The following is a 17331-nucleotide window of genomic DNA, read 5'->3' as shown; positions in this document are numbered from 1 at the left end:
GAGCACATTGAGCCATGATCATTGATATCGATGAAGGGCAACTTTAATATGTGCTTTGCATTTTGTTCCCATCCTGTGCATGCCATACATTGAATTATGCACTGCGCAGTACCTTCTAATTGTCCCACCTACCCCCATATGGTGAACTATCATGCAGTATCCAAATGGCCTAATTACAAAGGCCTAATTGAAATTCTCATGAAAGGCCGTTGACACACAAGTGTATTCTGACCACGTTTTGTAAATCTGTAATACAGATAAGTTTCCCAGCCTCACCACAGGTATCCTAACTAGAGATGAGCGAACGTACTCGTTTCGAGTAATTACTCGATCGAGCACCGCGATTTTCAAGTACTTCACTACTCGGGTGAAGTCACCGCATGGCGTGGTTGAGCGGGGGGTAGCAGCACGGAACAGGGGGGAGCTCTCTCTCTCCCTAACCCCCCCGCTCACCCACGGCGGCCCCCGAATCTTTTCACCAGGCCAGGACAATTGCTGTTATTAGTTGTATGAATGTGGCCGGAAAGAACCTAATGGGAAGTAGGCTGAAATCTGGGAATTTGCAGTGTAGTCTTTAATGGTTGCGGAAACTGGCTGGTCAACCATAACTGATAAACAGTCGTTGAAGGGGCTGGAAGGCCAAAAATGGGGTAGCAATGATATCTTCACTTTGGGGTAGTATCAGCAGCCACTAAGTAGGTTGAGGTCAGTTATGCTGGTGGGCCCTAAATGTCACGTACTAACTTTGGTACTACCCACTCTCACAAGCTGGATCCTGGCATTCTTCAGCATCTTCCAGCACACCTCTCTGAGATCAGGACTACTCCCATAGCCAACTCGGACAAAGTCATCTTAACTGCAACCCCCTCCATACTGTTTCAGCAGAATTCCGTACTGGATACTCCAATGCTACTCCGTCTGTGTTAAGCAGACCCCAAATACAGACTCTTCCAGTGATCCATAGATAAAGTGACATCTTAAAGGAAATCTGTCAACACCTTTCAGCCCCATAAACTGTTATGGAGCTCAAAGGTGCGGAAATGGGGGTTGTGGGGAGCTGCTTTTTATACTGCATAAGTCCCCAGTTCCAGTGCTGTACCTCCTAGAAATCCACGTGGGCGCTCATAGCGCGGCACTTTTGAGAAGACCACATGCGCACCAGTTACGCTGTGCGTCCACCGAGATTCCTAGGGGGCACTATCGTAGAACAGGGGACCCAGTGAGTATAAAAAGCAGTTCCCTTACCTTTTGAGCCCCACAATGTAAATTACGGGGCTCAAAGGTGCTGACAGGCTCCATTTTTAACGTGCCTACATCACCAAGCTACCCTATGATTTTGGTGTCCCCCTGCAGTCGGGCTATGCCTTTCCCTATGCTCTACAATGCCATAATACAGAAAATAATGTATATCTGCACATCTACATTTAGCTACTCAAACTGTTTTATTATATGGGTTCTGCAGACTCGCAACTTTTAACAAGTACTACTCACTACCTTACAACCACATGGTATGGTGCCTTGATAACTACTTCGTACATCAGCAGCATAATAATCTTTATTTGTATAGCGCCAACTTATTCCGCAGTGCTTTGAGGCATGGGAGAAATGAAACAATACAACAATTATAATGTGAGATACAATCCATTTGAAACAAATGGGGGTGGGGTGGTACAGGAGGACTTTCATATAGTTGCCTAAATAATACTAGACAGTACTGACACCATATCGTGCAAAACTCTTATGCAGAACCTGAGTTTCGGTGTAACACAATATTGCCAAGTAATGCTCAGATAATATCAAATAGCTGAAGTGACCAAATAAAAATCTGTATGAATGTAACCTAAAGAGAAACCCTCGTGCGAGCCATATAGCTATGACACTAGATTGATGTTGATCAGCAGGAGGCGCTGGGACTTTGCAGATATTTTATGCACACAAAAAGATTTCTCGTACTGCCAAGAGTCAACAGTTCTTCAATTATATTACAGCTGAAGGGGGAAAATAACCTCAGGATCTTGTAACCTCTGAGCCAGCAGTTCGATAACTGTCAGCATTGTTTGAGGGGCTTGTTTGCATTGTTTTGCATTGCAGTTTACTTTAGCCTTGGGGACACTGGCTTGCTCACATTCCAGCCCCCCCAATTACTTCCCATTATTTACATTCTGAGTTTCTTTGGCTGCATCTATCTGGAGTCTTTAACCCTCTTCTATTCTAAAGCCCACTTCCATTTTGTTTGCTCTCCTGTGTGGAACAGAGTGACCTTTTCTATACATGACGGTGGCTGCAGTAGTAAGTTATTGGAATTTCCCGGATTGCGAACTTTTAACCCATTCATGGACTCATTGGAAACACCTGCTGTAGTCCTTGCCTAGGAATTCAAAGGGTTAAACTACAGCATATACTGTAATAAACAATCGATCTAGAGTTTTGATGGGACAATATAAGATAATGCAACAATTAGGGCATGTTCCTGGATACTGTGTGTGAGGGAGTTTCTGAAAGTCTCTTTTTGCCTTGATTTGGGTATTTAGATATAGTACTATATGCATGCAGGGCATTTTCTTATTGATTTTTACATGGTTTTGCTTATAATTTTTAATTGCACAAGACACGGTGGTGACTAGCTATATCGAAAAATAGGTGAAAGTGAATGTGTAGAGTTCTTATTTTACATTACTTATGTAGAACCATCATATTCCACATATGTCATCAGTCCCCATCCCTAATGAAACTCACAATGTTGGAAGAAATTCGTACAAACGTGTATAATACTTTAAACTGATGCGGGTCATACGTGTAACAATGTATCATACTACATATGTATGTGGAAACCTAAGGGGAAGACATTTCACCATGTGCAAATACAGAGAATTAAATTTTCATTGGCTGAAGAGAAATGGAAGCTTAGATTGAAAATGCGCAAAGTAAATCGGATCGTTCATGGTTTTCCATTTTATTGTTTAAAGCAATATTTTCTGCCTTAGCAAAAGCACATAACAAAAATCTTATGAAACTTTATCAGGAAATATAATCTAAGGTTGTATTCACACGGACAAGTGCGATGTGTTTTTTTTGTTGTTTTTTTTTGATCAGTGATAAAACAGTTTTTATCCATGCTTCTGCATCTTTTTTATTCATGTGGTCGCCATAGTAACCTGGATTAAAAAACACATTGCACTTGCATGCACATCACATGGCATGTGATTGCAATGTGTTTTTTGTTTTTGTTTTTTCCTTTGGGGGGGGGGTTGTTTTGTATTTTTTTTTTTTGTTTGTTTGTTTGTTTTTTTTTGCTTTTAACGCTCCCGTAGAAAATAATGGGTAATTCCTGCAGAAGCCTCACGCAAAATAGGACATGAAGTGATTTTACTAACTTGCACTATTTTTGTTCTAGAGAAAATTTGCTTATGTGAATTAGCCCATCATTCAAATTAATGGGCTCTTTTCCCGTGCAAGTTCTATCCATTTTGGAATCTGACAGAGCTTTCATTAAAAAATTGTCAGTGTGAATACAGCCTAAGGAATTCAATTAGAATCCTGTTTTCTTAGGGTGCTGTCACATGCAAGTTTTGCTCAAGTTTATCGATACAGTTTTTGAAGCCAAAATCAGATGTGGATCATAAAAGGAATGAAACTATAATGGCCAGATACTACCTTTTAATTTTTTAAAATTTGTATCCACTTCTGGATTTGGCTTCAAAAACTGCATCAAAGAACCTGAGCAAAATCTCCACATGTGACCGCAGCCTCAAGGATTACAATCCTGCAACTCCACAGCCAGTTGGTTTCGTTTGATAATAAACCTGTTTACACGGTGAAAACAACCAAAAGTGTAGAGCGGCTGTGCAGGTAACAAACAAAGCTCCTGGAACATGTGTGTTACGTCTATGCCTCAGTGTATATCAATAAATACTTGCAGGATATGCCGATATGGATATACATATCAACATAGAAGCTGGCTGCACAAACGAAGAGAAGTCTGTACAAATGACAAGGCCAGACTATGAAATATCTGCATGATGTTGTTTTTGATACTTTCCATGAACTCCTCCTGGTCATAAAAAGGAAATATTTAATTTAAAAAACTGATTGTTCTTACAATGTGTCACCTAGAGATAAATATTTGCTAACTGCTGTCCATTCTTGAGGTGGGTAACACCTACAGGCAGTGGGAGTTATTGCATCTAGGGAATAATTATAAAGTTTGGTTTTACAAGGTTTAGACTAAAGGTTTAGTTTAATCACATAGTAGTCTACACTTTAGAGTATATTCACAGGGCACTGATTTGCTGCAGATTTTGGTGCGAGTCTTCAGCAGATTTCACCCGTCCAATTGAATCTGCAGATCTGCACCAAAATCCATGGCAAAATCTGCAACAAACGAGCAAGATGTGAACGCAGCCTAAAACTTTTATGGAATATAACGTTGATAACAGGACTTTAAAGCCATATGCTTGATTGATAGCTAGTCCCTCCCTATCTCTATCTGTCATATTTTGTATTAATAATCGCCATATAACTATGTAACATATAATAAATCTAAAATGTATATAAAAGGTAAAATACAACCTAGACCTATTCTCTCTTGCACGACACTAGAAGTACACAGGTTAAGAAATTGTTCAGAAACTAGCCATAGAAGCTGTATTGACCTAGTTCTCTTAGACATGAAATACTTTAAGTATTTCCAAGTTATGTTTGCATTAACCTATTGTGTACCAGAGCTGTGCTATGAACTTAAGTGCTCCACATGTCACTTTTTGTTCAAAGGTTTGGTGCTGACAGATGAGCACAGAAGGCTCCATCATGTCTTGCAAGCCCCTTTACTACTAAGTCTGTGATAACAAGACCTGCCCAATATTCACTATTAACCCAGAAACCAGAATCTATACTATTATGTGCCTATAGATAGAAAGCATTGGATATGTATCTAAACAAAAAATGTATTCTTACTCCTTGAGAAGGTAAGGCGAGAATGGGTTAAGGGATTTATGATGTTATCCAGTTAACATTTAACTAGGGCTTTTGCAGGCTTCTCTGATTTTAAATGCTTATTCTTAAGATCACGATCAGATTCTTCTCTTCTGGCTCCCCGGGGAGAGGAATATTACTGAGAATTCACAATTCTATTATGCACAACACTCTATAGCAACGTTTTGCCAGTGGTGAAACAAATAAAAGGGCAGAAAGGGTTAAAACTACCTGTTGGACATACCGTCTTTGGCTGTATGATGCCTTTAGTGTAGATGTGTGTCTGTTTAAAAACATCAGCCTTTGTGTCAACTCTTTGTTTCACCTGAGTCAACAAACCATCAAGTGTTAGCCAATTTCTTTAAAACAGAATTTTAAATAATTCTTATTCCAATTGGAAAATATTTCAGATCAATAAATTTAATTGTATTATACCAACATAGTTACAAATTTATTACGCAAGAGCCAATAAAAATGGATTTAAAATCAAATGATATAAACATTAACATTAATTTAGTACTAATACAGAAAATTAGGTCCCAACCACGTGAGAAAATACATGAACCTTCAGTTGAAACCTCTGCAATATCTTATTTGTTTTGCTGCAAAATAGTTTTGTGTTCTTTGGGGTTTTTGGTATGTTTGTTTTTTTTCTTAAATTTTTTATTATTATTATTATATTATTTTTTAGATATATATATATACACACACACTTTTAAATTGTGTTGCTGGGGACAACTTTTTTTCTTTTCTTACGATATTGTGGATGTACGTGGGTATATGGTGATAGAAATGTATATATTTTATGAAGATTTACTTTTCCCTTCCAATATTTAAGATGAATGGAAATAAATATAATGCTTCTATAATGCATTTAACATGTAACAGATGTTATTAAACCCCCCGCAGCTGAGACCTTCAAAATTGCAACAAAAATATGCAAATCTCATGATGTAAGAGCTGACCTTTCCTTTTAATAAATAATGAATTTGCATTTATTTGCATGCAATCGCTATTTAGTGTGAATTGTGCGCCTGTGCAGATAATGGGTGACCGACTGTGTATTTGCGGTCATATCTGTGTTGTCAGTTTTTACCTTTTTTGTTTACATGCAAGAACAGTTGCAGACAGTTGTGTGCATTCACTAGTACTGCACTGCTGAAGAGCGCTTTTTATTAACAGCTGTCTTGGGAGGAAAAAAACCTCCCAGGAATATTGTTTGAGACTTGTAGTTCTACAACCACCGATGGATATTAAACCACATGTTTTGATTCCTGTAAAATACGCAAAAAATGAATACAATTATTCATTTATAATGTATAAAATGTGTATATCTGTTCAGAGATAAATGCATATAAAATGTTGCTTGCAAATATGCTACAAAATTATCAAATAAAATCTTCTACATAATGCAAATAGAACAATAATACAGATGCCTACATAAAAACATATGGTTAAATCAATTTACCTTGGCAAAGAAAAATAAACATTGCTGTAATTTTATTATTTGCTTCATCATTAATGCCATTTATTTATTATTATTGAAACAATTTTTTAATAACTGACATACAGAATTCATACATTCAATTTTGCATTAAAAGTGTGTTGTGTGCGTTTCCCTGCACAACTTGAGGACTTGTCATGCAGCAGGAGGAGGGTGTTCTTTCTGACGTCTTACCATTGGTTTGCTATTAGTAGTGGGGTGGGTCACCTGAATACATGTCTCCATACCTGCGCCTGTGCAGATAATGGGCGACTAACTCTCTGCTTGCGGTCATATCTGTGTTTGTCTGTTTTTACATTTGTTTACATATGAGACAGTTGTGTGCATTCACTATGGTTCTGCCTTTGTAATAGTACAATATTCCAGAAAATCTCTGTGCTTTATTAACAGCTGTCTTTAGAATTAAACTTCCAGGAGTGCTTTCTGAGACTTGTAGTTCTACAACCACTGATGGACATTAAACCGTAAATTTGAATCCCTGTAAAATATAAAAATAATATATGCATAGAAATGTTACTTGCAAATATGCTATAAAATGGCATAAAACGTAATACAAATAGAACAATAATACAGACAACCTATGTATAAACATATGGCCAAATCAGTTTAATTTAGCAATGGAAAATTATTAATTAAACTTTATTTTATTTCGTTTATTATTATTATTACTATTTATTTATTTTAAACAACTTTAAATAACCTACAAATGCAGATTTTTTAAGTTTAACTTTCCATTAAGAGTGTGCTTTGATTGCTGTAAAATATAAAAAATAGCTTAACATTACATAGATATGAGAAGATATAATTATATACACCTATAAAATGTTACTTGCAAATATGCTATAAATCTAAAATAAAATGGCATGATGCAAATCAATTAATCCAGATAACCTACATATAAACATATGGGTGAATCCGTTTAATTTAACGATTGAAAATAAACTTTATTATTTTACTGTGATTTGACTATTCACTCAATCATTATTATAGCCTTTGTTTCTAAAATTATTCGAACAATTTAAATAACAGAATTTATAGATTTTAATTTCTATTAAAAGTGTATTCTTCTCCGCAGCTTGAGGACTAGTCATTTACCAGGAGGAGGGTGTTCTTTACCTCTCCTTACCATTGGTTTGCTATTAGTAGTGGGGTGGGTCACCTGAATATACTTCTCTATACCTGGAGCCTCTCTTTCAGAGAACTTTGCTCAGTGTGCTCTCCCATGGGTGCAAAACAGGTGTAGCTCTCTATGCTGTGTGTTCTAAGGTGCAGCTAGCTCATGGAGAGACGTGTGTAAGGAAGGAGGGAGTGAGGAAAGAGGAGGAGGAGAGACGAGGAAGAGGGAAGGACTTTCTTCAATGTAAGATCCACATCAGCTCACTCTGCACTTTCGCAGTTCCCCTCCTGCTGCCATTTGATTTAGGGGACACAGAGCAGAGCAGCCTGTCAATCTGCTCATCACCCACCTTTTCTGGTCATCTACCTTACAGATTTTCCCCCTCCACTTCTTGGACTAGTGGGCTGAATGTTTCACTTAGGTACTTGGGATCCAGGATGTTAGGAATTGTAAAAATGGAAGGACATGAAACTACAGACTGGAGCAACTACTACTCAGACACTCAAGAGGTAAGAGCATAATTCCTTATATTTACTGCTATACTTCTCCACTGACCTATAAAGAAAGGTAGATCTACTGCTCAGACTTCTTGTTCACAGTAAACTTCAACTACAGATCGCAATAGTTTGTACTGCTTTAGTATAAGTAGGTGGAACCAGTTACTCTAGACAGTAACTGCATCTCAAAGTTCGTTCCCTAAGGGATCTTTTTTTTAAGAAGTGTATAGATGCCCAAAAATTTAAGTTCTTTGCTGGTTCAGCTACTTGCAGCCAGGTTCTTCAATCATATAGTAGACCCTCATCTAATATGAAGGTTGTTTTTTATTAGATTAAGGTCTGCTGGATCATAAGATTCCTTGTAGTAATTACTGTAGGTTGAGATATACAGTAGGTACGAGTTTGCTAAACGCTGACATCTTCCTCCTACCTTACGGTTCGGTACAGTCAACCCTCCTGTACAGGGGTAGGGTTCACACAATAGTTTCTAATTTTATGCCCAGCAATAATCCCATTAATCACAAAGTATAACCCAACGTTCTTATGGTGATCATAATTCAGGTATAATCTAATTTAGTGCATTTGATATACTACAAGAGCCATAATCGTGACAGTTCAATAGAACGGCGTGGAGAGAACGGATAATACTGCAGGACAGTCTTAAAATGCCAAACTGTTTTGGAGAACCTTCAGGCCTATGTCTTGCGTCTTGTCCGTATCTACAATTAGTAACAATACTAATAATTAGTTGATACATTGTTGCATCCTCATCACTGAAAGTCTAGAACCTTCATGAATGTTTTCTTTATGGAGCACAATGTCCATGTATTAACCTGTAAAGAGATCCAGGTAATTACCTCTATCAATAATGAGAACTCATTGTCACCTAGAAGTGATGTTAAGCCCCAAACAGTATTGTTTAGGTGAAATACAATAGGATATTCAGTGTAATGGCAGAACTGAACAATGTCTAATAAACATTTATCTAGTTAGAAGAATACATTATATACCTGGGAATTAGTTAACAATGAAACTTTATATGCCTAGAGGTAACACACAAGCAGGTCAAAAACTGAGCAACTGGGGTGGAGGGGTCATCATTTATTTGTAATGAAAACCAAAAATAATTAAAGCGATTTTCTTCTTAGAGGCCCCATGTTCTATAAATGTATATATGTATGAAATGTATGTGTCAAATATATATATATATATATATATATATATATATATATATTTCTATTATAACTTGTATGTAGTACACATACAGAGTTGAACAGATTGAGGTCAACAGTTAATTTTAAAGTGTGTATAAAAAAAGGAGTGTGTGTGTATATAATTTTGCATATTATTTACAGATGGGAGATTAATACTAATAAAGTATGGAATCTAATTTGAATTAGTGTTAGCCCTTAAATATAATTATAGATCTATCTCATGGAATTAATAGTGGTAATATGACAGTATTTTCATTTTTGATCATAGACCTTGAAAGTATCTGAATGAACTTGGTTATTTTTAATAGTATGACAATGCTGTGTATAATAAGAATACATGAGTTAACGAAAACCAGGCATCTTGTAGATCTATAACTTTCAGATACTATATTATGGGTATGTGATCTATATAAGGATACTAGATAATAGAACATCGGACGGTTTGGGTGTAATGCATTGATATATTGATGCCTTGTTATAATGTATATTGTTGTGTTTTTGACTGCTTGTCTTGCTGTTATACCACCAGGCTTATTCTTCAGTCCCGGTTAACAACATGACTCAAGGATTGGCACCTATGAACACTTACATGCCCATGAATAACATGAGCTCCAGCAACAACATAACACCCGGATCTTTTAACATGTCCTATGCCAACTCAGGGCTTGCACCAGGCTTGAGTCCGAGCGGCATGTCAGGAATGGGTGCTGGATCCTCTGCCGCTATGAATGGCATGGCATCTGGAGTGCCAACAATGGGCACCGCTCTGAGCCCTACCAGTATGAATGCAATGTCGGCCCAACAAGCCTCCATGAACAGTCTAAGCCCTTATTCCAGCATGAACTCTGGGATGAGCCCCATGGCTTATGCCCCTTCCAACATAAACAGGACCAGAGAGAATAAAACTTTTCGGAGAAGTTACCCTCATGCTAAGCCACCCTACTCCTACATCTCACTAATCACCATGGCCATTCAACAGGCCCCCAGCAAAATGCTGACCCTTAGTGAGATCTACCAGTGGATCATGGACCTCTTCCCTTATTACAGACAGAACCAGCAGAGATGGCAGAACTCTATCAGACACTCTCTATCTTTTAATGATTGCTTTGTCAAGGTAGCAAGGTCACCAGATAAACCTGGTAAAGGCTCTTACTGGACACTACACCCTGACTCCGGGAACATGTTTGAGAATGGCTGCTATCTCCGCAGGCAGAAGAGGTTTAAATGCGAAAAGCAACAGGCTGGCAAAGGGGCACAAGATGGGAGGAAGGACCAGTCAGGTTCTTCATCTCCCTTACATCGGGTACACGGCAAGTCCAGTCAAATGGACAGTAATTCTTCCATGTCTAACCCATCCAGTAGTCCACAGTCTCTGGAGCATGGTGGTTCTAATGGAGACATGAAGCCACAGGTGGCAGGAGGTCCATCACCTATACCTTCCCACACATCTCACTCTTTAATTCACGAATCCCACCTCCACCTTAAAGGAGACCCCCATTACTCCTTCAATCACCCCTTCTCCATTAACAACCTGATGTCGTCTTCTGAACAACAACACAAACTGGACTACAAAGCTTATGAGCAGGCTCTGCAGCAGTATTCCTCCTATGGTGGGGGTCTGCCAGCTATGTCCCTTGGTGGGCCATCTATGTCTGGAAGAGGGACTATAGAACCATCAGCACTGGAGCCTACATACTATCAAGGGGTCTATACCAGGCCAGTCCTTAATACATCCTAATCATCTCTGACTGTGACGGAAAGTGCTTCCCCCCCTTCCCCCCACCACCACCACACACATACACACATGCACATTTGTATAACTGACTGTTACTTCATTAACCTATTGCTTCACAATGTTATTTGAAAGAGAAGAATTGCAGTTTTTGGAGATCGGCCCATGTAATATAGGGCACAGAGATCAACTAAGCTGCATCTGGGTGTATTTAAAGAAACTGTTTATCTTGTATATATTGCTAAATGTCTATCTGTTTCTAGACAAGTTTACACATGAGGGTTTCTGGGGCAGTAATAATTGGAAGAGAAAATCACAATGATTTTTTTATATATATTTACTCCAAAATTGTGAAGGACATATGTGCTGTGAAAAAGTTACATTTCTCTACTTTGCTTTGTCTTTGTCATTTGTGTGACCCGGGCGAAGATTTCATTTTGTTACTGGGAAGAATAACTGGATATTTAGGCAGTAAGATGTCCCACTGATGGTTTTAGCGTTGCTATAAATTTTTTTTCCTCTTTATGGTATTTTGTTTGCATTTTATTTCTTATAGTGTTATTCAAAGAAACATAGGTCACTTAATGAGCAAATATTAAAGTCTCTTCTGGGGTCATCCCGCACCCTATCTGGCTGTTCCCATATCTAAAAATACATACAGGTTTTAAAGCCCCGAGGGACAGGCAACAACAGGTCTTTTCTTTATTGTTTTTATCTGGTTATTTTTTTTTTTTTATGGAGATGATTATTCGTTCTTCCTGGATATTCGTAATTTATTGCATGTATTTTTTTTTCCCCTGCTTTTGAATTTCTTATGAAATGGTTTAAATAATAATGGTTCAATATAAAAGCAAATTGTTGGAAATAAGTTTTAATTTTATAAATGTAATTGTAATTAAGATATTTTGATTTTTAAAAAGAAAGAGGCAAACAAAAATAATAAAAAAAAGATATTAAATACGGACAGAAGTATGAGTCTGTGTTCCTGACCATGAAAAAGGTTTCTTGCAATGTGGATTTAATTTCTATAAACGGCTATATGCATGCATGCATAGACGCACACATATATATAACTAGGCAGAATTCTGTTTAGCAGTAGCATGTGAATAAAACATCAGTGCTAGAACGGGTTGTAATCTTATGTCATATAATAGGGATTTATGTATATATGAATAATAATATATATTTATATAGAATATATATAAAATAGCTTCTCTTAATATCTTACACTGTATATGATTGTTCTTTTTTTGTTTTTGTTTTTTTTCCCCTCTTCTTTTTTTTTTTTTTTTTTTTTCCTTTTTTCAATCTCCTGAATTTCCTTTTTTATTTATTTTAATGTATTATAATTATTATCTTGCTTGGAGATTGCCAAAAAAGTATTTTTCATTAAGCTTTAATTGTTTTATTATGCCAGTTTACATTCACATTCCAAATTCTTTCATTAATTTCTACTAGCCCAAGTTTTATTTGCAATAAAAAAACCTAAAAATTTAGTTGTTCACTTCCCTCCATAGCAAAGTCATGCTATGATCTCTAGTCTCACATCCTAGCCAGCCTGTCCTCAACCTTTTTAGCGTCCAGAATAAAAAGCTAATTTAATTGTGTTTAACTAGAAAATAGAAAATTATACAAAACCCTAAAACCTCTGAAGAGGAAGAACCAAAAAAAAGTTTCTTCTCATGAGTTCAATATGTGAATCGTTGCAACTAACTTTCCTTCTCATTGTAATGTTACTCCCAAGAAATGCAAGAATGTTTGAGATTTAATTTTTTAATTACTGAATTTAGGATAATGCAGTAAATTCTGATGTAGTCCTATGTACACCAGATAAATTCCATGAACTGACAAACTCCTCTCGACTAAACCAAAAGGAACACTATTCATTAGAATACACACAAGGCATTCTGCGTTAGGACACAGCAGTGCGGAGGTTTCATTCACTGCAGTTGCACAAGGACAACAAGGGAAGTGTAGGCGAGAAGGTGGAAATCTGATCATTGAGCCCCCAGTGTCGGGTGGTGTTCTTTCACATTAGTGCATTAGTCAATGACAATACAGCCGAAGAATACAGTTGCTGAGGAAGGGGAATACACTGGATAACAGATTGGGGTGGGGGTAATAATATAGACACCTTTCTATAGTGTGAATATATCAATGTTTCTATTTAGTGTTAGACTTCTGTAAAAGTTTCTAGTGTTTTTGTTGTAATACAGAATGGCACTGGGGACTGTTGTATCACTGCTCTGAGGGTGAGCCAGGTGAGGGGTGATGTGGCCTAGGTGTACTGTACAGCCAATCTACGGCTAGGAGCTAAAATTCCCCGTGTGTAACCTCTCCGCAATGCAGCAACCCAGATATATTCTTTCACCTAGCCACTCTGTACTACTAGATGTTGAGTCAAACCTAAATAGAAAGGTAGCTATAGCTAAGGTATAGCTATACGGATATTTAGTACATACTTGGATCTGATATTCTAAAGCGTGCTAGATGATCCAGCACTGAAATGGTGAAATCCATATTTTTATTCATAAATGAACTAAAAACAGTTTGTCCTTTTTTTTTATGCGTCTTTGTGCAGCAGGGCATATTACCAAAATGCAAAATTGCGTGCTTTGTGCTACGACTTTTTTTTTCTTAGGTTTTGGCTGCAAGGTTCCTACAGTTGAATATGAAAGCACTTGTTTCACCTGCAGCAGTCGTGTGGCCAACTACTGCATTCAAAGATCATGGCTGTAAAAATACTAGGGTTTGCATGCAGTCATTTGCCGCAAAACACAAGGATGATGCTATGTGGCATATGTGAAAGCGTCCAGAGTACTGAAGTTTAAGGGAATACATTGGGAGAATTTATCAAGCCACTTGCTTGATAAAGTCACAAATTGTTATGCATGCCATTTTTTTTATTTATTTATTTATTTTTTAAGCCCTTTTTTTTCCAAAGTGGATGGGGTCTCCCATGGCGCATTTCTGGTGTACATTTAGTTTTCTAAACAGTGGACAATCAATTATGTGCCAAATGTATTAAGTGGTGTGCTATGCTGAATAAATTTGGTGCAACTTTCACCAGCACATTGGCATATGAAACACCAGTTTGCATACAGCCCTAGGAGGAAATTTATTAATCAGTAGTGCTGCAAAGTGCCTGTTTAGTTCTAGCTTTAATCATTGCATAATTAGTAGTATGATGTTGTGGCAGTGAAGAAGGGTAGTGGTGGCTCCACTTTGGTTGTCCAGAGTTAGGACAAATGCTTTCTTCTGAACACAGTGCTACCCTTATCCATGGGTTGTCTTGAGCAGAGCTGCAATACCACCTTATAGACAAGGGTGGTGCTGTGTTTGGAAGAAAGCAGCCATGTTTTTTCTAACCCTGGACTACCCCTTTAATGACCACAGAGTTTTCAGGGAAATATGCAGCCATTAACAATCTGAAAATAGTACTGACTGCATGTTGGCGCAGTTTTTGGCTGCATATGGCAACAACTATGTGGACCCATTCCATGCAATGATTCAAGGCAGTTGTGACTGAAACATGTTAGTAGTTACCTGGTTTTAGTTCCTCTTTTCTGAATAAAGATATAGGGAGATTTATTCATATAGCCTTATATTTAGAAAAAATGGCCTCCTCTTTGCAGAAACAGTGCCACATCTGTACCTGGGCTATGTCTGGTATTGCAGGTCAGCTCCATTCACTTAAATGTTGATAAGATGGCATACCAGCAGAACCCATTGACAGACATGGTGCTGTTTCTTTAAGGAGGTACCATCTTTTTCAATCCCAGAAAAACACCTGTAAGCTCTTCCCATTGGCCAATTTCACATGGACGAGAAAATCACCCGCGATTTGTGTATTGCGAGACACAAATCTCACACGAATACAACCCCATTCTTTTGAATGGAGTCATACACATACATGATGGCGTGGGAGGTGCACGCGAGTGAAATGCAAGGCTTCCCATTGAAAACAAACAGAAACGCTCTACAATCCTCTTACCTAGTCCCAAAAGTGATGTGAGGCGGTTTTTTATTTTTTTTCTTCTCCACTCTTTCAAAAAATCATGCAAATAAAAAGAGCAGTGCTCAGGGGACAGTGACTACTACTGTAATCAAAGGAAAGATGAAACCACTGACTTAAACTCTCCTCCAGTTGGGTGAACTGAAGGGGGAAAAAATGTATCTTTATTCTGTAAGTTAGTACAATTATAGGAATATCAAATTTAGAGGTTGTGTGTTTTTTTTTTTTTTTTTTTTTTTTTTTTTCTTCTCTCTTTTTGCACGGTTTTAAATATATGCCTTTTAATCTCCCTTAAAAATTGCTTTCCTGCCATCTTTTGACCCCCATCATCTTTATTTTTTTAAATACTAATAATGAAAAACACTCGACTCTTCATCATTTTTTTTTCTTCTAGTCCCCACAGTCTATTTGAAATGGCAAACATTTGAATGCTTATACACTATACTGCAATTCTTCAGTATTGCAGTATTTCATACTTTTGCAGGCATTGTATTCACAAAGCCCTGGACTGCTAAGGTAACCAAATAGCAGCCTGTTTTTTCATTGCAGGTGGTGAGCTGTTCAGCTAACAGAGCTCCTTCCGTCAGGCCATTTAATCAAAGACAGCCAATGCTTGCTACGTATGGTGTGGACTCTGCTACCGGGTCTGCTCCATACAATAACACCAGATGGGAAAGGATTAATAAATCTGGTGCATTTTACAACTCTACTTAGCTGCGTGCTCTGTTCTAGGTCTTTTTTCTAAACTGGCTAATGAGGTGCAAAAAAGTGTATAAAACCTTTCACTTTGGTACAAGCCTGTTTTATGGCGCATTTGGCTTAGTAAATCTTTCCGCGTGCATTTTACCATCTCGGTGCTAGATCACCACGCATCCGTTTGATTTTCTACTGGGCTTCATGGTACCAAAACACTTGTGAGCTAGACGGGGGTTGCTTGGATGGATAATTCAGTTTAGTATGGTGAGCTGGTTTATTTTGCGCTTCATTGGCTTTCACACGGCAGTATTCAGTATTTTTACATAAGTTGTAAATGAGAAACCTGGAATGGCATGAATCTTTCCACTTATACTTATTTCTTAGCTTTATCTCTCTTTATGTTCTGCTGTTTTTTCCAAATACTGGTGCAGAAACTGTTGTGTGAAAGTACCTTTAGGCTACTTTCACACGGGCGAGCGCGATATCTGGCCTTGAAACTGCCTGATATCCATTCGGGAATGTGCAATTTTCCTGCGGAGGCCAGGCGTTTTTGTGTCAAGAAGGAGAAGTAGCAATCAAGATGCGATGCAATGCGATTAAAAAAAAATTGCTCATGTATATGACCCCACTCGACAGAATGGGGTTCATATTTGTGCAAGATTTGCATGATTTTCGTAGTCTTATGAAAGCGGCCTTAGACTAGTGGCACTCTAGTGTAACGGCAAGTTGTGCCCGAGACACCAGTCCGCGCAGTATCTAATATACAAGGACACAGCACATTGACAGACCTCAAGCTGTTCTATTTCTTGTTCTTGCAATGAAGAGTACTAGGGCATGCCATGAGTTTGCGCGTGTTTTTGTGTGTTTTTTTATGATGGTCCTGGTTCCATGTGGTCAAGGAAAAAAACCTCCATATGTAAAGCCTCACTGGCTACAATGGGTTCATTCTCACTTTTGTTTTTGTACGCGTGAAAAGTAAAACGCAGCACGCTTTCAAGACCCCATAGAGGTCTAAAAGGAGTGCACAAAACGCCCAAAACCCGCATAATTGCGCATTACATGGTGCAGTTCCGTGGGAAACAGAACGCATCTGGAACTAATTAAGCTACATAGTCTTTTAAATCACGGCACAAGTGTGTCCCGTGCCCATGGGAATGGTCCCTGTCAGTGCAAAAAGTACAGTAAAATGTGCAAAAAATGCACTCAAAATTACAGTGTTTACGCCGCAAATATGTTGCCTGCCCTAATGCATGTTTGTTTGGGTTTTTTTTTGTGTGAAGCCACTCTAAGGGCGGCTTCAGACGACCGTATATCAGCCGGGTTTTCACGCCCAGCCAATACATGGTGTCCCTCTCTGCAGGGGGAGGAGGCTGGAAGAGCCAGGAGCAATGCACTGAGCTCCCACCCCATCTCCGCCCCTCGCCACTATTTAACAGTTGTACTGGGATCAGAAATAGCGCTCCTTCAGTGTTAAATGGATTGTTAGCAAATAAATAATATAAAATTAGGGACTTACCCGGCACTAAGTGAGGATCCCAATGCTTGGGATAACTCACTAGTACCTCCAAATCCTGGATAGCATATA

The 17331-nt window shown here is 38.1% G+C and overlaps 1 protein-coding gene across 1 annotated transcript; it reads left to right on the top strand.

Annotated features, from left to right (window-relative positions):
- The first annotated feature begins 7698 nt into the window (after window positions 1–7698).
- On the top strand, window positions 7699–11983 carry FOXA1 (forkhead box A1). Its single transcript, XM_066608453.1, has 2 exons — window positions 7699–8101; window positions 9833–11983. Exons 1-2 carry the CDS (start codon window positions 8030–8032, stop codon window positions 11039–11041), a joined length of 1281 nt encoding a protein of 426 aa, XP_066464550.1. The 5' UTR covers window positions 7699–8029; the 3' UTR covers window positions 11042–11983.
- The last annotated feature ends 5348 nt before the right edge of the window (window positions 11984–17331 follow it).

Source organism: Eleutherodactylus coqui, chromosome 6 (assembly GCF_035609145.1).
Source record: "Eleutherodactylus coqui strain aEleCoq1 chromosome 6, aEleCoq1.hap1, whole genome shotgun sequence".
Classification (NCBI taxonomy): Eukaryota; Metazoa; Chordata; class Amphibia; order Anura; family Eleutherodactylidae; genus Eleutherodactylus; species Eleutherodactylus coqui.
This window is presented reverse-complemented; position numbering and strand designations above follow the sequence as displayed.

Excerpts from the sequence above, each read along its gene's own strand:
- FOXA1 (XM_066608453.1), top strand. The coding sequence starts at position 8,030 with ATGTTAGGAATTGTAAAAATGGAAGGACATGAAACTACAGACTGGAGC. Across the intron at positions 8,102-9,832 it reads ACTACTCAGACACTCAAGAG|GCTTATTCTTCAGTCCCGGT; the intron begins GTAAGAGCATAA and ends TTATACCACCAG.